Source organism: Gnatocerus cornutus, chromosome 9, assembly GCF_029298725.1.
Source record: "Gnatocerus cornutus isolate USDA-ARS CGAHR chromosome 9, icGnaCorn1.1, whole genome shotgun sequence".
Classification (NCBI taxonomy): domain Eukaryota; kingdom Metazoa; phylum Arthropoda; class Insecta; order Coleoptera; family Tenebrionidae; genus Gnatocerus; species Gnatocerus cornutus.
This window is the reverse complement of record NC_142241.1, coordinates 6,974,889-6,992,496: the sequence shown is the minus strand read 5'-3', so window position 1 is coordinate 6,992,496 and position 17,608 is coordinate 6,974,889. Positions and strand designations below refer to the sequence as shown.

The window sequence follows — 17,608 nt, the reverse complement described above, 5'->3', positions numbered from 1 at the left end:
TTTGGGTTTTCGCTACTGGTAACGAAGCAGTAACGATTACTAAAGCAAAACAATTGGTCCATTTATGCATTTCCCTAAATTTGAGTCCAATAAAACTTGTTTTTTTCATTGAAATTACAATTTTCTTGGGCATTAGCTAGTTGAAAGTGTTGTTGAAGTCATGGAAGGTTTCCAAGGAAAGAAACAAAAGTCTGAAGGTTCGTACTAAAATAGTCTTTAATCAATAAACTAAATGAAGGGAATTACCCTTTGTGAAGTTCACAGTACAATAAGCCCCCAAATATCTCTTAAAAAAGCATTTTTAATCATAAAAACAGTAAAAGTCGTACAATTCTGATGTTGGTACCCCCTCATGTTTACTTGTCAAATAAACGTCAATCGGTCACGTTGCAAAATTGAGGTTAGTTTACATCAAAATGTTACGTCGTCAAGCGCGTTTACGGCGCGAGTATCTCTACCGCAAAACTGTGGAAGACAAACAAAAGTCGATTCAAGATAAAAAGAACAGAATCAAACGTAGTTTGGAGGAGAACATCCCCATCCATGGGGACCTACAAAAGAAGGCTTTGCACTACTCCAAGAAGGTTGAATGGGAAGATGCGGGGCCCCAAGCAGCAGTTGAAATGGGTGGTGAAAGTGGGGGAACATTCGCGAACTCTCAAGACGATGAGTACAGATACGCGGGGGTTGAAGATCCGAAGATTGTTATCACGACTAGTAGAGACCCAAGTTCACGGCTTAAGATGTTTGTGAAAGAACTACGGTTGATTTTCCCAAATGCACAAAGGATGAATCGCGGAAACTACGAAATGAAGCAGTTGATCCATGCTTGTCGTGCAAATGACGTGACTGACTTTATTATTGTTCATGAACATAGAGGTGTTCCTGATGGCTTAGTGGTGTGTCATCTCCCTTATGGCCCGACTGCGTATTTTACCATGACCGATGTGGTGATGAGACATGATATTCCTGATTTAGGGACCATGTCAGAGCAGTACCCACACTTAATTTTTCACAATTTTAAAACAAAGTTAGGGGAGAGGGTTACCAGTATTTTGAAGTATTTATTCCCTGTGCCTAAGGAGGACTCAAAAAGAATCATCACGTTTGCGAATCATGACGACTACATCAGTTTTAGGCACCATACATACAAAAAAGTAGATAAACAGGTGGGTTTTCGCCCTCGTGCGCTTCACAAATTGTAATTTCCAACTGATTGTGTGTTTTTTTAGGTTGAATTAGCAGAAGTGGGGCCCCGTTTCCAGCTGAAGTTATACGAAATCAAACTAGGAACGCTAGACACCGCAAACACTGCAGATACTGAATGGGCGCTAAGGCCTTACATGAATACCACCGTTAAAAGGCGTTTTTTGAGCGACGACGATGGGTGGCAACAAGAGGATGATATTTACGACTAATTATTTTGTTATTAATAAAAAATCACAAAAACTCGTATTTTAATTTATCTTTTTATTTTATCTAGTTCTTTTTTGTTTGGACACTGTGTTAATAGAAACAATAAATTTAGAAGTAACAGGTATCTCGAGGAGCGGTAGAGTTCGCAAGAAGTCTTCCAAGTTGATGGACTTCGAGTCACCAGACGAGATCGACCGAACGTACAATAAAAGACAGAGTGGGATAGGCCGAAAATCAGACTTCGATGTTCAACCACCACGGAAACTTCCTCGTCCTGAAGACGTAACGTGATTAAATACCCCGTAAATCACCCTAACTCTCACTTGTAGGTCTTTATCAAGTCAGAACACGGCTTTGAAAATTTCGACATGGATCCCAGCGACTCCGAGTATGAAAGCGAGTACGAACTCCCTGCAAATACTGAGTCAAGTATCGACTCTGTTGACACCGACAGCGATTTCGACGACCAAGACACCGGCGGTTTCAAACGATTAGACACTGATACCTCCAAGAAACGTGTACTTATAAAAGATGGAAGGATTGTCAAAACTGAGAAACACCAAAGTAGGGGTAGATTAAATGACTAATTAAGAAATGAAACCTTCAAATTTTAGGGGGCGGAAAAGTCACACCTAAATCAGGGGGAAAAAAGACGCCCGTGTCGAAAACATCACCTGGAAGTTTGTCTTATGACACTTCTAGTATTTCTCCACCTAGTCCGAGAGGGAAGGATTCGTCTTACAAGGGTAGTGGAATTAAACCTATAGATGTTGCAGCTCACTTGAAGTTGCTGGGGGAGAGTCTTACTATCATTGGGGAAAGGCTGAAAGAACATGAAGTAAGTTAGTAACACTGATAAATTTTTATGCAAATTTTCGTTTCGCTTCAGGGACAAATTGCTGTGTCCGGCAGCTTGTCAGTGCTTTTGGATTCGTTGCTTTGTGCTCTTGGGCCATTGCTTTGTCTCTCACAACAAATACCGGAATTGCAAGAGAACTGTTGCAGCCCTGAACAATTACTGAGTACTTTAGATAATGTAGCGTTCATTATGCCCGGACTCTAAGTTGCTTGTCTGAGATTTGTTATTCTAATTACTATAATAAAGTTTAGAGTATATTTCGAATTTTTTTTTAAGAATATCCCGGCGCATCCACCATTTTTAAACACCAAATAAGGACAAAAGACATTTATTTAAACTGCACTTTACCCTTACCTAACGGACTTTAAACAAAACATACACATCACGGCCACCTCCCCGATGGTTTAATTCCCGGGGGATGGTTGAAACAATGAGCTTTGCAAGGATCGTCATAAAGACAGGGTCCCTCTTTTGGTTTCCAGTGTTTACAGCACGGTCTGCAACACGGTCCAGGCACATACCGATTGTTTTTGTTCTTCGGTTTGGGTGGACAGGGTTGAACTTGGGCACACCATACTCCACAAGGATCACAACAAGGAGGTGGAGTTAATTTCATGGTACATGGTTTGTATCCTGTGGGACACCCGGGTTCGGGAACGCATTCGTTGTTCTTAGTGTAGTCTTCGCAACAACGTTGTGGTTTCAAGTTTTCTAGAGTTGGAGGACAATGCGGCGGATGCCAATCAATGTTGTAATTATTGTAGAAGTTGTCGATGCGGCTTCGCACTTCTTCTTCGGGTGTTAACTAAAAAAAAGGTGTAAAAAGGAGGCTAAAGTCTCTATCAATGGTTTACCGGTGGTGGTTGGCAACTTGGAGGACACGGTAACTGGAGAGGTTTCACTGGCTGAGGAACTGTGGGCGCAAGAATTGGAGGCGGACAAGTCATGGTAACTTGGGCGTACGGGAATGTACAAGGAGGACAACAGAGTGGTTCACAGGAATTCTCAGCACAACAAGCCATTTTCCCCGGAATAACAACAAATTTAAACACGTAGAATTTAGAGACACAAATTTGGATATTTTTCGAATTGTTAGAGACGTTGCATGACAACTGGGTTTTGTCACGAAATTACAAAACAGCCAACTGTTATCTTCATCCTTTTTTGCATTTACTTTTTTTAAGAGCCGCCCCAACTTCAAGCAAGTTACACGGCCTTGGTTTGGGAGGACATGGTTGAACTTCCGCACACCATACTCCACACGGATCACAACAAGGAGGTGGAAACAATTTCATGGTACATGGTTTAAAACCAGTAGGACACCCATCGAGACAACAGGGCGGTTTACACTGATCACAACAGGGTGATTTACCATCAACAGTAGTCCCTTTTTGTTTCTCGGGGGTACATTCGGCAATTTGAGATTTATTTCTATAACGTGGACTCTCAGGATGCCAGTCTAAATTATAATTGTTGTAAAAATTGTCGTAGCGCAAATGTTCCCGTTCTTCTAGGGTCAACTGAAAATTAAAATTAAACTCATGGAGAAACGATTAGCGTGTTTACCAAAGGTTTTTGTGGACAGGGACAAAATAGCCCGAGAGGTTTCACTGGTTCAGGTCTTGTGGGGGCTAGAATAGGGGGTGGGCAAGTCATTGTAACTTGCGCGAAGGGAAAAGTGCAGGGAGGACAGCAAGGTTCGCAACAGCTGAAAAAACAAGTTATCGAATTGAAAGTTTAAAAATACACGTACCAGTCGAATTGAGCCATTTTTGTTTTTTTAGAAACGGAAAATTTAGAACGAAACTTCAAATTATAATTTTGAAAAGTGGCAACTTGACTCCGGATTAGAAGGAAGGTCAACAATTAAAACAAACATTAATCAATCAAACTTTTTTCATCTGCACATTACAGATACTTGGTGGTACCTTTCCAGCATATCAGCCACATCAAATCTCATTTTAATTAGTTGTAATGAATTAAGAGTGAATGAGCTCTAAAGCCATTACAACGCAACTAAACTGTTTTTATTTATATAATTATAAATTACAAGAAAAAAGTGTGAACCTTGAATTTATGGTGATTTCAGAAAGTTACATCAAGACAATAAGCGTTAGTTGAGACATTGATTTACCCAGAAAATTAAATTGAAGAAATGAACAGGAAATTCTGTGATATTGTCCCAAGTTTTCTAAAATCACGTACTAGTTTATCTAAATATATGTATCTCAATATTTATTCATATGGATGCCCTTTCACCCACAGAGCCAATATACACATATATAAAGTTAAATATATCAGTTAGAACAAAAAAATTGTAAATACTCTACATACTTTCCAAATATCTAAATAGGTTAAGCATAGAATATACATTATGATTAAAAAAAGGGTTTGCGTTGCGTAATTAGTAAATCATCAAATAAATCTAAAGAAAAAATGAAAGATATACCAAAAACTAAGCATTATAAAAAGAAAAAGAGCAGTAATACACCACGGGTCTAAAAACAAAGTTTCATAATATTTTCGTAACAAAAAAATTACACCATGAACGTTACAATAATGCCATCCAGAACGGATAAATTACTAATACAATGTCTATTATTGGTAAGCTAAATTATGTAATTTGTTTTTCTCTACATGTGTATAGTTCAATAAACAGCTACATAAAATGTAAGTATGGATTAATTCAATTTTTCGTTTCCGTTTTTTTACGAGTGTTTACTCCAAGTAATTTTCGGCTATATTGTCTCCCATGAGCAATAGCGCAAGTTTCATTGGTAAACAGCAAAAAATTCCTTTTCAATGGAAAAGTAATTTTGTTTCAACATTTGAACATCAAAATTTGTTACTTTACATGAATTCTGTGCATGATATTAAAGTTGTTGTCTTACAGCAATGGACAAGATTTATTGTCAAACTTCAAATACAGACTGTTGCAAAACATTTGTTAAGAAGTTTATTTAAGATCAGTTTATAATTTCTGCAAAATGGTATATACCGAAAGGTCACGTTTTCAAAATGAGAAACCATCCTATAACCAACTCTCAATTCAAACAACGTAAATTGTTGCTCGGAATTTCTTTGAAAACCGCAACAATTTATTTTGTTGATCCAACAACAGATCTAAACGTATAAATACCATAAATATGATCACAGCAGTGCTGAAGCACTCTCTCAGTCAATATATAATTATAACAGTTGTAACAAACATAGAAAAATATACATATGCTCTCAAACAATCAGTCAGCGTTTCAGATTCATCTGAACACAGCTTAAGCAGTGTTGGTACCACATTTTCAATCTCTTCTGATAACCAATCGGCGCACCAACACTGCTTTAATAGATTATCGTTGTTGAGCTAACGCGATTAAAAAACCAGTCACTATGATAAACGCGAGATACTCGCACTTCTGAGTTTCCAGTGTGTCAAACACTTAACGATAGTCATAAGGCTCGTAAACTTCCACAGGTAGGGGTCTTTCAAGTTTGTAACTAAAGAATACTTAAAATAATTGTAAAATAATCCAGCCATAGAACATTAAACACAACACGGACACGATTTAGTGAGAAGTGTTGACCAAGTTCGGAGCATCGCCTTGACCTTTATGCTCACTGTTCTTAATGCAGTCTTCTGATTTGCTTCCCGTACTCACTGTACCATCATTATTGATGATGATCTCATCAGCTGGAATGTCTCTGAAATTAACAAAGCTAAAAACGTTATTAAAACGATTTGAAGACCATTTTACCCGCTCTCAGTCTTCACTGTTAGCGTGTGATGCTCCTGGGTCATCGGGTTTCTGCCGTTGGGTTTGTTGGTGTTGTTACGTTTTTTATTTGGCTAAAAATACTTTTCTTATTGTTTAATCACCGTCACGTGATAACTTACATTATTATTTCTTCTATTATTGACTGGGAAAGTCGGTGGTCCTGGTTTGCGTTGTTGTCCCCTACCTCTGGATAAATTCTGTTGATTAAAATTACTTGGTCCTGCAGGACCCATAGCGCCACGTCCTCTACCTTGGTAACCCATGATCGGTGCTTGCTGCCTCATGTTCTGATAACCGTAATTCGCACCCCAAGACCCCACTACCACGCCTGCGACTTGTAGTTGGCCTCCTCGCGACGAAATCGGTCGGGGGCGCATACCCGCTGGAATTCTGTTTGAAGGTAAAGGCATCGTTGGTAGACCTTGGGGAGGTAACCCTTGCCGCATCATTCCTAACACAAATATCGCATTTAATACACGTCACATTAGCAAAATTTGCCTGTCTTAACTCAGATTGAGGACTTCAACTACAGTCAGTTGAGTCACCACCCAGAGCTAATTTAATGTTCTTCCATGCAACAACCTGCCAAGTCATGTTTTAACTTGACGGGTGCTTTTTTGGAAGGGAACATGAGTGAAAAAATACCTGGGAATGGCGCGAGAGGCATTTTGGCGAACTTGACGTCTAGTCCCTCCAAAATGGCCTTCCTCATCCTTTCCACTTTGACCACCCGTTCGATGTGATTCTCGCACACTTCTAAGATGTTTTTTGAGTGTGCAGACCTATTGAGGGTGTGATGGAACAACTTTCCGTCGAAATACAACCAAGGACAACACATGAGCCACGGTAACGGTGCTCCGCAAGCGTCATTCGCTAACAAGGCCATTTCAACTCCTTGCATGAATAAAGCTGCCAATTGGACTCCTCTGCTTGTAACCACATTCAACTAAAAATCGATAAATCAAAACCCTCGTGTCACTGATGAAAGGCACTCACAGTTAATTCTTGAAGGTACTGAGGATTCATGAGATCAACATTAAAAGCCTGACAAAGAAAAGCGTCGAGTTCGTGTCTTCTCATAATAGGCTTATCCTGCGACATAATATACCGTAAAACGCATGCCATTATCAGCATATGTTGAGGCACGTATCCTGTATTTAGTATAAGAGGAGTATCTGAATTCAAACACGACAACAATGCCCTCATTCTCCGCCTTTTATCATCTAAAGCTGGTCCAAACCATAATCTCTGAAGTGTCGGCACGGCCCACGGTAACGGCTCCGCTTTAACTTCTTCAGGACATTGATACGGATTAGAGCGACTATAGATCCACTCTTTGACTATAATATCAGGTTGAGGCGCGTGTTCGGGTATTTCACCAGATTCCTTTTTCTTCGTATGCACATAACGTAAATGGTGCAAATTGAACAATACTGCATAAACTCGTTGACGGAGAGGCTGATAGACGTCGTGAATTGGAGGAAATTCGCGGTTACCTTCATCTTCCATTAGACACGACAGACGGACTTCTTGAGTACTTAGCACGTGGAGAATCGTTGAGGCCATCAAACCTTTCTGGTGGCGGAGGGAAGCCGTTCTCAAGACGTCCGGTGAAATCGTTGGGGTTACCATGTTTTGAAGAGCTGAAAAGAAAAGTTTTGGTTAAACCGACATGCTTGGCAATAATGTAAACTACTGTTTCAACTCAGATTGAGGACAAAATTTCGTTGAAATAGTGTCCGCACCCAGAGTTGAATTCATCTCCTTCCGTGCAACAACCTATTTAGTTACAAGAAAAACGTAGGCAGGCGCTTTTGAGGAAGGTTTAGTTATCAAACGAATGTTTTCAGAAGATGTTTGAACTCAGATTGAGGACTAAATCTGCTGAAAAGAATGTCCGCACCCAGAGTTAAATTGATTTTCTTCCGTGCAACAACCTATTTAGCTATAAGAAACACGTAAACAGGTGCTTTTAAGGAAGATATTATTACAGTAGTCACTACATAGTTCTCACGAAAGTTGTAATGTGACTGTTTAAACTCAGATTGAGGACTAAATCTGATGAAAAGAATGTCCGCACCCAGAGTTAAATTGATTTTCTTCCATGCAACAACCTATTTAGTTATAAGAAACACGTAAACAGGTGCTTTTAAGGAAGATATTAATTACAGTGGTGACTACAAAGTCCTCACGATGGTATTGTATTACTGTTTAAACTCAGATTGAGGACTAAATCTCATGAAAAGAATGTCCGCACCCAGAGTTAAATTGATTTTCTTCCGTGCAACAACCTACTTAGTTATAAGAAACACGTAAACAGGTGCTTTTAAGGAAGATATTATTACAGTAGTCACTACATAGTTCTCACGAAAGTTGTAATGTGACTGTTTAAACTCAGATTGAGGACTAAATATGCTGAAAAGAATGTCCGCACCCAGAGTTAAATTGATTTTCTTCCATGCAACAACCTATTAAGTTACGAGAAACACTTAAACAGGTGCTTTTAAGGAAGATATTATAACAGTAGTGACTACAAAGTCCTCACAATGGTTGTTTATGTTATGTTACTGTTTAAACTCAGATTGAGGACTAAATCTCATGAAAAGAATGTCCGCACCCAGAGTTAAATTGATTTTCTTCCGTGCAACAACCTACTTAGTTATAAAAAACACGTAAACAGGTGCTTTTAAGGAAGATATCATTACAGTAGTGACTACAAAGTCCTCACGATGGTTATTGTATTATTGTTTAAACTCAGATTGAGGACTAAATCTGCTAAAAAGAATGTCCGCACCCAGAGTTAAATTGATTTTCTTCCATGCAACAACCTATTAAGTTACGAGAAACACTTAAACAGGTGCTTTTAAGGAAGATATTATAACAGTAGTGACTACAAAGTCCTCACAATGGTTGTTTATGTTATGTTACTGTTTAAACTCAGATTGAGGACTAAATCTGCTTAAAAGACAGTCCGCACCCAGAGTTAAATTGCTATCCTTCCATGCAACAACCTATTTAGTCAAAGAAAAACATAAACAGGTGCTTTTAAGGAAGTTACAATAAAGTCAACTTAAGTTAGTTTAAGTCAATTCAGCTTACCAGAAGTCGGTCGAGTGCTCTGGGCAGCATGTTTTGGCGACGATGGAACACTACTGGTATTTGAACTGCTTGAACTGACTAGTAAATTAACTCTAGTGCCGCTAGAAGTACTAGCCAAATTTTGGTTGTTATTCGCGATTGATCCATTGAGGAGCCCATTGAAGTGAGGAGTATCTAAAAGAAATCACAATGTAACTTTCTCTCAATTTTAGGCTTCAATAGAAAAACTTGTTGAGCTCAGAATGAGGACTTTTTTTTTCAAAAAATACTCGTTCAGAGTTCAGTTAATTTTCTTCCATGCAACAACCTGTCTAGTTAAGAAAACAACATAAACAGGTGCTTTTTAGGAAGGTACTTTAATAAAAAAAATAAGTACCCGAATGTGAGTTGATGGTTCCGTTCTGATCTAACGTATAATCAGACGACATAACTAAATTAACAGTCGCTAACTTATAATTCTGTAGAGTTTCTTCCTACAAAACAAAAAATGTTGTTTTGTACCACTCAACTAAAGGACAAACCTCTTGTTCTGTTGTTTCTGAAGCGAAACCAGCGCCCGAAACCTCCAGATCGATATCATTGTCTTTAGTAGTTGCTTCATTGTTGTTTTGAGAGTTATTTTTCTTTTCTTTCGGGGTCACTGAAAAGTTCAATCATAACATGTTTAAACTAATGAAATGGTTACCTGGTGGAGCGCAGTACTTCAGAAAACCACTGGCAGTACCATTCAAGTAATATTGCACCGACTGTCTAAATTTAGAGGCACGTTTCTCATCGATATATGGTATAATAGCGGTAACTAATGCATCCATGTTTGACGGCGGTGGTAAAGTTCGAACAAATTCGGCCAAGATTTTCACGTTTGACTCAGGCGGTGTCTAGATAACTGATTAGAGACGAACCAATGAAAGGTGTGAACTTACTTTATTATCTCTTATCACATTCGTAACACCGATTTTTTTGTGGAAATCTTGTAAATCACTTTCAGTGAGGAGAAAGTTGCCCATTAGAGATGCCATAACACAGAGTTGTTCTTGGGTTAGTTGAAGAGATTTTGTTAGTTCGTTTACCATGTACTCTTTGGTCTCAAGAGAGCCCTGCGTGAACACTCATTATAAGAACGCAAAAAAAAACAGAGAGAAAAGAATTGTTCAAACTCAGATTGAGGACGGGATTAATACAATCCTGTCACCACCCAGAGTTTCTTTTTTTCTCCTTCCATGCAACAGCTTGTGTAAACACTGAATTATCTAAACAAGCGACTATTGGAAGGTTGATCAAATTTACCAACTTACCTTATATGTGAGTTTTAAGTTTTCGGATGAAAAATAACGAGGCGGGTCAAATGCGGCGTACTCTGCATCATCTGCTAAAAGACCATGAAAACCGTATTCTCTACAGTAGGCGATGACATCTTGATGATGATCATCCATTGAACACATCTGTAATTAAAATTTAATTGCAGAAAGCGCGTGGGAGGGTGAAAACATGTAATCTGCTTCATTACAAATTAATAGAATTGTTAACTTGTGGTAAACGCATGCAGAAAAATTATATACTTCCGTATCACACCACATTGTTGATGGGACCAATAATGTGGTACTTGGAGGAAGAAAAACATGTCATAAATATACATTTTATTACAATAATTTTTTGATTACAACTAAAAGGTTGTGATTTGAGAATAAAATGACGTAAAACATTAATGCATCAGAATAACTCGGCTTAGTTTTTGTGTAAAATTTCTTTAATATGTAAATAAATATCAAACGTGTATTAGAAGATTGTATAATAGCAAAATTTGGCCTTGTTTTGTTTTAATGTCACCAGGATTATAAAAGATTACGCAATTATGCTACGATTAGAGCAGCACAGGGGCGTTTTTTTACACTGCATGATCAAAAAATTTGTTCATAGAAATAGTAAAATTTGAACTTACCACAGTCACTCCAAGATGCCTCAAAGCCATTCTCAGCGCAGATCTTAGACAAGTTGGAGGTGTCCACCAGATCTTGGGAGGGGGTGTAGCCTTAGTGTTTATGTGTTTCAACACCATCCCAACTTTCTGTCTAACATTAGCTTGTTCAGCAACCCATTCGTTCATCCTACATGTTTCTATAGTACCATTAAAAACCACAGCCAATTCAATGTTCCCTCTTTCAATAGCTCTTGTTAATAGAGACAGAAACTGAATCATTCGATTCCATTGACCACCGCAAGCCCAATCTAAACAAAATTTCTTATAGAGTTGGAATAAACGCGATCGAATACAGTACCTGAGAAATAGCCACCATATAACCTATCCAAACAATTTTCTGCGTCTACAATTAATTTCAGTTTGTTCCCTAAAGGTCGAATTTTTCGGTTTGTATTATGTGGCTGTTGCCGTTGAGTTACATTTCGAGCTATCTTTAATAAATCAACAGAGACTGCGCCTCCTTCTAAAGTCGGGCTTTCGAGATAAGCTTGCAAATCGTGGATCCCCATTTTGAACGATTATTTACAACAATTTAACAGAGACCGGTTTTCATTTCCTTTCAACCTGAAACATAATTTCAAAGATTTTCTTAAAATAAATATCATACCGTGGTCTATTTGCGGTCGTGTAAGCAACATATTTTAAGAAAACATTTACAAATTATGAAACCTGAACCGCCATCATGGAAATTAAAACCGCATGAGAAAATATTTCCGACACAGTTTCAAACAACCAGAAGCGATACAGCGGATAAATCAATGATAAAAATACTTTCACAGTGAGAATGTTGATGAAAATCGATTTTGATACAGCTAAATTATTGCTATTACCTCACCAAGACGCCTTCACATTTCAAGATGCCGGCACACTGCTTCCTAGTTTTTTTCTGACATGTTAAGCGTTGTAAAAGCAACAAATTATTGCAAAAACATTATATTTCCTTTAAATTATGTTCTGCAAAGGATTTGAGACTTCTTTTGGGTTTAATCAACGTGTAGAACTGCATGTTTTGTGCTTGAAAAGATAACAAAATATTTACCGGAAACTGCGTTAAATGCGTTACTAAACTGCGCATGACGGAAGCCGCCATGACGACAACGAAATTCGAAAACGCCCGCGAATTGACGATTCAAGTTCATTGCATCGGTAATCAATCATTGCTAAAAACGGAATTTCATGGCACAGACTTAATAAAATTAATACACCCGAAAAAGATTATGAAATCGTAACATACATAACTCAGTCGCCTGCAAAAAATCCAAGATAAAAAAAAAAATATTCAATATTTTTTTTTAAAAATTTGGAAAAACATCGTTCAACACGCGAAACAACGAAGCAAAAGCGATTACACATTTACGATAGCACGACAAAGATAATTGTGCCTGCTGACGTGTGTTAAAATACAGTGAAACTGATTCATAAACCACGTGAGTATTAAAAATATTGCCCCTCGTTATCGCGTGGTTTTTTGTTGACAATCGTGCACTTATTATTACATAATTAACTTTAAATTACAACTTAAATGATGCAACGACCACGTGGCGTAATATCCGAGCACAATGCGATAACACAAATCAATACATACATATTTTTAGTTCCATTTTTAAAATAGCTCGATTTATGACTCGTCCGTGAATAAAACTACTTGCATATTTGAAGGCAATTGGATAATTGTAAATGTTTAACATTACACGACTTATTTTAATCAATTTAGAATGACCTTGAGATTACAGAGTTTTCTGTTGCCGGCCGAAAAGCCACTGGCGGGTCATTTTCAAGTGTTGAGTAATGTGTGATAATAATTTGTTTATTCTTGTGTAATCAGCATCTTTATAGACTTTAATATCTGCACCGTCATATCTTTTCTTTATTAGTTTAGAAGAAATGTCTGGGGAAAGCGACTATCTTCCTGCGCCTAAAGGATTTGCAACGGCTGCAATCCATGCGTTCCAAGAACCGGAGAACTGGGATTCTATGGCTGTGGTGACCCCCTTGGTCACTTCAACCACGTTCAAGCAATACGGCCCTGCTAATTTCAAGGTAATTTTGTACGGTGTGATTGATATTTAATCTTTGGATCCTGGTTCAGAAATTCGAGTACGGCCGTTCTGGGAACCCCAACCGTCTGGTTTTAGAAAACTGCCTAGCGTCTCTCGACAACGGACAGTATGGCCTTTGCTGGTCTTCGGGGCTCGGTGCTACTTCCGGAATCGCGAGTCTTTTCAAGGCTGGTGATCATATCATTTCCGGAGACGATGTCTACGGGGGCACCAACCGACTTTTTAATAAAGTCTTCACCAATCATGGACTCGAGTTCTCAATGGTTCATGAAGACAAGATCGAAAGTGCCATCAAGCCAAACACTAAAGTAACTCCTCGTCGGTCTAGTGTTAAATCTCTTTCTATTTTCACGGTTTTAGTTGATTTGGATTGAGAGTTTGACAAATCCGACTTTGAAAGTGATAAATATTCCGGCAATTGCGGCTATAGCTCGGAAACATAAGATTTTATTGGCGGTCGACAGCACGTTCTTGACGCCGTATTTTCAACGACCTCTTGATTTGGGAGCCGACATCGTCGTACATTCCATCACGAAGTATATTAATGGTCATTCCGATGTTATAATGGGGGCCGTCATAACGAACAATAAGGAGATTTACGAGCGATTAAAGTTTCTTCAAAATGGTATTGTATCATGATGTCCCATTCCTAAGAAACCATTGATTTTGTAGCAATGGGAATCGTCCCATCACCTTTTGATTGCTACCAGGTCACCAGAGGTATAAAAACTTTAGCACTACGAATGAAACAACACATGAAAAACTCCATTCAAGTGGCGAAATTTTTGGAGAGTCATCCTAAGGTAGAAAAAGTGGTACATCCGGGGCTTCCATCGCACCCACAACATGAACTCTTCAAGAAAGTATCATCGGGATGCAGTGGGATGTTGTCATTTTATCTGAAAGGTGGACTTGAACAAGCACAAACTGTTTTGAGCTCTTTGAAAGTTTTCACACTGGCGGAGAGTTTGGGGGGTTTTGAGAGTCTAGCGGAGTTACCGTAAGTTTAACCTGTTTGGCTTCTCTCTTTGACTATGTGGATTTAGGTCGGTGATGACCCACGCTTCTGTTCCCGAAAATGAAAGAAAAGTGTTAAAAATCACTGACAATATGATACGATTGTCCGTCGGTGTGGAAGATGTCGAGGACTTGATAAGCGACTTGCAACAAGCTCTGGAAAAGATCTAAATTTATTATAAATAGAAGTCTACAAAATACACTCTCAATTATACTGAACAAACATTCGAAATATTTTCAATCAGGTAATCACACGTCATTTTATTCAGTGTACCGCACTTGGCCAAGTGCATCCTCACACTTGTAATATATTTTTCCAAATAAGTTATCGAATTATCTTGAAAGTACGGTTTAGTGAAATCTATTTTACTTTCCTTGGCACCTGCGGGGGTGCTAAAAATCCTGCGCATGTTCCTAAAAAACTCTTCTATATCTTTTTCATTTGTTACAATCTCCACTTGGAATTTGTAAGGCACAAACTGGTCATCAAAATTCTCTTTTTTATCAACAACCATACAACGGAAAGGCGACGCTATTAAGGCTCCATGAGAACTAAAAGGCGACAAAATCACCCCTAAACACGGAGTAGTACTACCAATCCACAACTGCACATCCTGTTGCGTATCTAAATCCTGCTGCGATGGTTCCGGAGCAAACGTTGGATGAGAATGGAACCACCCCAAAATATCCAACCCTCGCTGATGAATCAAATCCGCAGCTTTGGACTGAGAAATCGGACACATGTCACAATGAGTTGCCGAAGACGCGATGTTTCGACACGGTTCATAATGCGATATCGTCAGGATTTTTTTACTAGGGTCCCATGAACCGGCGACTAGACCCATGACTTCAGCAAGGGAAGTGTGGGCGTGAAAATCCATCAGGAGGAGCGTCGTTAAATGCATCTTGACTTTGTACTTTTGCTGGAAAAGAAGCGTGAAACTGGTGGGGATCACCAAGTTGAACTTACAGGATTTCCTTCAGGGAATGGCCTACAGTAGATTAACCGAATTGCGGGTTTTTTAATGTAGATTTTGGGCTTTGCAGGTTCTTCGTTGACAATGGTGGTGTTGATAACGTCTCCTTTTTCGTCGTGGGTTAATGTGCAGCCACCTTCGCCGTCCTAGGACACATTTTTTATTTCACACAGATTAATAAACTATCATATTTACATTAGTGAATTTCCGTTTGACTCTTGGTCGGCATCCGAATTCTATTGTAGATTTTGAATTAATTTTATTTTCTTTGGACGTTTTTTCCCGAGTTGTAGGAGCAATAGCTTGAAAAACATCAAGCAACGGACGAACATAACTGGTTTGGGCTACAATTCAATGTATTTGCATAAATCAATGATTGTTACGAAACTTACTACATCCAAAATTAATTACTCCAGTTTGTTCCAGATAACAATGAATGCGACTAATACAATTAACATCGCCACAATTTTTTAACCCTTGGCGAATCGACGTTTTTGTTATGTAACTTGGTTTGTTAGATAACCAACAGTTAATTATATGATTTCTTATCTGAAAAAGACAAAATAAAGACACAAAAACCATTTAGCGCCTCCTTACTTTTAGGTATCTCAAAGGTGTCTTGGTTGGACGTCCCTCAAAAAATTCACTGTGCACCACTTTTTCCAGGTCACTTATGAAATTTTCGTTAATTTTTACTTCAGATTGTGGCACTTCAAGACTTGTTAACTCTTTGACTAAATGATCTTCCAGTATTGACAAATCAATACAAGTTTTTTGAGATTTACTGATGGAATCATAATTTTCATCAATTTGCTGTTTAGTCTCTTCCTGTTCTTCTTTCTTAATCTTGTTAATAACAAGACTTGGCTTTATTTCTGGCTTTTCTTCATCAGAATCCTCAATATCAACCTCCACATCTGAATCTGAATGATCCTTACTTATTTTCACCTAGAAAAATTTGCTACAATTTGTCAGTTTTCTAAAAAACTTACAATTTCTTCTCCTTCACAAATAGGAACCCCAAGCCCTTTCCCTGTTGTTATTTCCACCCTACTTATCTCAGTTTTTTTATTTTCTTGGTTCATAATCTTAACTGTTTTTTGTTTTAGTTGATTCATAGGAAATTTTAATTTTGCTTTGATTTTGAACTTTACATTCTTCTTCAGCTTGTTTTTCACTTTCTTTTTCTGGAGATCTGTTTTGACATTCTGTTTTCGTGACGTTAAAGGGACAGGAATATCTAAATCATCATCAGTGCTGTTAAAAGAACTGCTCTTTTTACGCGGTTGCTTTATATGGATGGTTGGTTTTGCTGTGCTCACTGCAGCTATAACTTCCTCAATACTTGCAGGGATCTAAAATTGTAAATAACAAACATAATCTTAAATTTTGTCAACTAACCTGAGTATCATCTAAGATGTCTGAAACTAAATGATTTGAAATATTTACTTCTTCAACCATACCAGAGTTGAAATTATAAGCATTTTGTGCCTCCATGTAAAAGTTTTTCAAATAATACTTCACTTCAGCTGGAGTTTTAGACCCAATAAACTGCGCTAGTCTCACATTACTCTTTCCAAATATTTCAATTCCACGTTCTAACAAGTTCTTTTCCTTCTCAGTCCAGCCACTTTCATCAGTTATGGAGTTTTCTGTTGAAACATGTCCCAAGTTCCCACTGTCATTAACCTCAAAATCTGTGTTTGTTTTCTCTGCAAGACTGGTTGACAAAACATTGTCATACCAACAATCAGGATTCGCACTGGGTTTGTCTAAGAGCCACTGAGGATGAATTGTGTAGTCACAGTTCAACAATTCCGTATTTTGAGACACCAAGGGGGCGTTTTCATAACTAAGAAAATACAAGAAAGTAGAGCCGAAGGGTCGATAAAACGAGAAGAAATATTGAGTCTTTTCTAATTAGAGGCGTACTTACATGCCGGTGTCCGTTTTTGTTAAAAAATTATCTAAATTAAAATCTCCTAAAATATCAATTTCGTCATCTTCCGCCATTTTTGTTTTCATTTGGCTTTTGTTTTTGGGGCTACGCAGAATAAAAACGATACTTTTAGGATTTCTGGGATCTCATTTTTAAGAAATAAAAGAAAAAAAGCTTTTTGAAGCTCACAATTTTTGTTTACACGTTTTTAACACTAAACGGGAGAAAGAAAGGCAAAATCAAATCTTTCTAGGGATTTTATGGCGATTTGGTTGGTCAGCGCTGGTACCGAACAACCGCGAAGTGTTTAAATTACAAATACTGTTGGGACTGCAGTAATGTTAAACAAGTTCTGGTTTTAATATAATATTACACCGGTAATAATGTTTTTTATGTGAAAAAATTAATAAACAATGTAAATTAACAAACAAAACAAGCAATGGAATGCAAATAAAATACATGAATTTTATCTTCTTTGTTGTTGTTTACATGA

At 38.0% G+C, this 17,608-nt stretch overlaps 7 protein-coding genes and 1 long non-coding RNA gene across 11 annotated transcripts; 3 read left to right on the top strand and 5 right to left on the bottom strand.

Annotated features, from left to right (window-relative positions):
- Nucleotides 1-105: 105 nt before the first annotated feature.
- Nucleotides 106-2,532, top strand: LOC148168319 (uncharacterized). 2 transcript variants are annotated; one of them, XM_088046803.1, is made up of 5 exons: nucleotides 106-197; nucleotides 1,529-1,698; nucleotides 1,746-1,980; nucleotides 2,031-2,254; nucleotides 2,306-2,532. In XM_088046803.1, the coding sequence occupies exons 1-5, from the start codon at nucleotides 161-163 to the stop codon at nucleotides 2,477-2,479; spliced, it is 840 nt and encodes a 279-aa protein (XP_087902929.1). In that variant the 5' UTR covers nucleotides 106-160; the 3' UTR covers nucleotides 2,480-2,532. The 2 variants fall into 2 exon arrangements, with proteins under 2 accessions (XP_087902929.1, XP_087902930.1); XM_088046804.1 differs by having other exon boundaries at nucleotides 107-197; nucleotides 1,538-1,698.
- LOC148168320 (U3 small nucleolar ribonucleoprotein IMP4) lies at nucleotides 342-1,461 on the top strand. The gene is made up of 2 exons (XM_088046801.1): nucleotides 342-1,169; nucleotides 1,233-1,461. Exons 1-2 carry the CDS (start codon nucleotides 417-419, stop codon nucleotides 1,416-1,418), a joined length of 939 nt encoding a protein of 312 aa, XP_087902927.1. The 5' UTR covers nucleotides 342-416; the 3' UTR covers nucleotides 1,419-1,461.
- Nucleotides 2,533-2,567: 35 nt separating the features above from the next.
- On the bottom strand, nucleotides 2,568-3,393 carry LOC148168318 (uncharacterized). The gene is made up of 2 exons (XM_088046806.1): nucleotides 3,130-3,393; nucleotides 2,568-3,080 (listed from the first exon to the last, which is right to left on the bottom strand). The coding sequence occupies exons 1-2, from the start codon at nucleotides 3,295-3,297 to the stop codon at nucleotides 2,658-2,660; spliced, it is 591 nt and encodes a 196-aa protein (XP_087902932.1). The 5' UTR covers nucleotides 3,298-3,393; the 3' UTR covers nucleotides 2,568-2,657.
- Nucleotides 3,326-4,087, bottom strand: LOC148168317 (uncharacterized). Its single transcript, XM_088046807.1, has 3 exons — nucleotides 4,029-4,087; nucleotides 3,842-3,983; nucleotides 3,326-3,795 (listed from the first exon to the last, which is right to left on the bottom strand). Exons 1-3 carry the CDS (start codon nucleotides 4,043-4,045, stop codon nucleotides 3,430-3,432), a joined length of 525 nt encoding a protein of 174 aa, XP_087902933.1. The 5' UTR covers nucleotides 4,046-4,087; the 3' UTR covers nucleotides 3,326-3,429.
- Nucleotides 4,088-4,153: 66 nt separating this feature from the next.
- Nucleotides 4,154-12,095, bottom strand: LOC148168316 (constitutive coactivator of PPAR-gamma-like protein 1 homolog). Of its 2 annotated transcripts, none has more exons than XM_088046637.1 (14): nucleotides 11,953-12,095; nucleotides 11,421-11,686; nucleotides 11,084-11,370; nucleotides 10,440-10,586; nucleotides 10,068-10,241; nucleotides 9,830-10,022; nucleotides 9,666-9,784; nucleotides 9,521-9,617; nucleotides 9,145-9,318; nucleotides 7,042-7,688; nucleotides 6,691-6,991; nucleotides 6,165-6,496; nucleotides 6,025-6,116; nucleotides 4,154-5,986 (listed from the first exon to the last, which is right to left on the bottom strand). In XM_088046637.1, the coding sequence occupies exons 2-14, from the start codon at nucleotides 11,629-11,631 to the stop codon at nucleotides 5,836-5,838; spliced, it is 2,925 nt and encodes a 974-aa protein (XP_087902763.1). In that variant the 5' UTR covers nucleotides 11,632-11,686; nucleotides 11,953-12,095; the 3' UTR covers nucleotides 4,154-5,835. The 2 variants fall into 2 exon arrangements, with proteins under 2 accessions (XP_087902763.1, XP_087902764.1); XM_088046638.1 differs by having other exon boundaries at nucleotides 4,154-5,971.
- LOC148168315 (uncharacterized) lies at nucleotides 12,047-13,003 on the bottom strand. Its single transcript, XR_015770828.1, has 2 exons — nucleotides 12,708-13,003; nucleotides 12,047-12,136 (listed from the first exon to the last, which is right to left on the bottom strand). It is a non-coding gene; the product is annotated as an uncharacterized LOC148168315 (long non-coding RNA).
- On the top strand, nucleotides 12,449-14,422 carry Cth (Cystathionine gamma-lyase). The gene is made up of 6 exons (XM_088046642.1): nucleotides 12,449-12,549; nucleotides 12,997-13,162; nucleotides 13,212-13,490; nucleotides 13,543-13,807; nucleotides 13,855-14,182; nucleotides 14,229-14,422. The coding sequence occupies exons 2-6, from the start codon at nucleotides 13,007-13,009 to the stop codon at nucleotides 14,368-14,370; spliced, it is 1,170 nt and encodes a 389-aa protein (XP_087902768.1). The 5' UTR covers nucleotides 12,449-12,549; nucleotides 12,997-13,006; the 3' UTR covers nucleotides 14,371-14,422.
- Nucleotides 14,355-17,384, bottom strand: LOC148168313 (histone H2A deubiquitinase MYSM1-like). 2 transcript variants are annotated; one of them, XM_088046641.1, is made up of 8 exons: nucleotides 17,113-17,384; nucleotides 16,578-17,028; nucleotides 16,169-16,531; nucleotides 15,774-16,124; nucleotides 15,572-15,725; nucleotides 15,372-15,520; nucleotides 15,170-15,322; nucleotides 14,355-15,122 (listed from the first exon to the last, which is right to left on the bottom strand). In XM_088046641.1, exons 1-8 carry the CDS (start codon nucleotides 17,199-17,201, stop codon nucleotides 14,409-14,411), a joined length of 2,424 nt encoding a protein of 807 aa, XP_087902767.1. In that variant the 5' UTR covers nucleotides 17,202-17,384; the 3' UTR covers nucleotides 14,355-14,408. The 2 variants fall into 2 exon arrangements, with proteins under 2 accessions (XP_087902767.1, XP_087902766.1); XM_088046640.1 differs by having other exon boundaries at nucleotides 15,569-15,725; nucleotides 17,113-17,383.
- Between the last annotated feature and the right edge of the window lie 224 nt (nucleotides 17,385-17,608).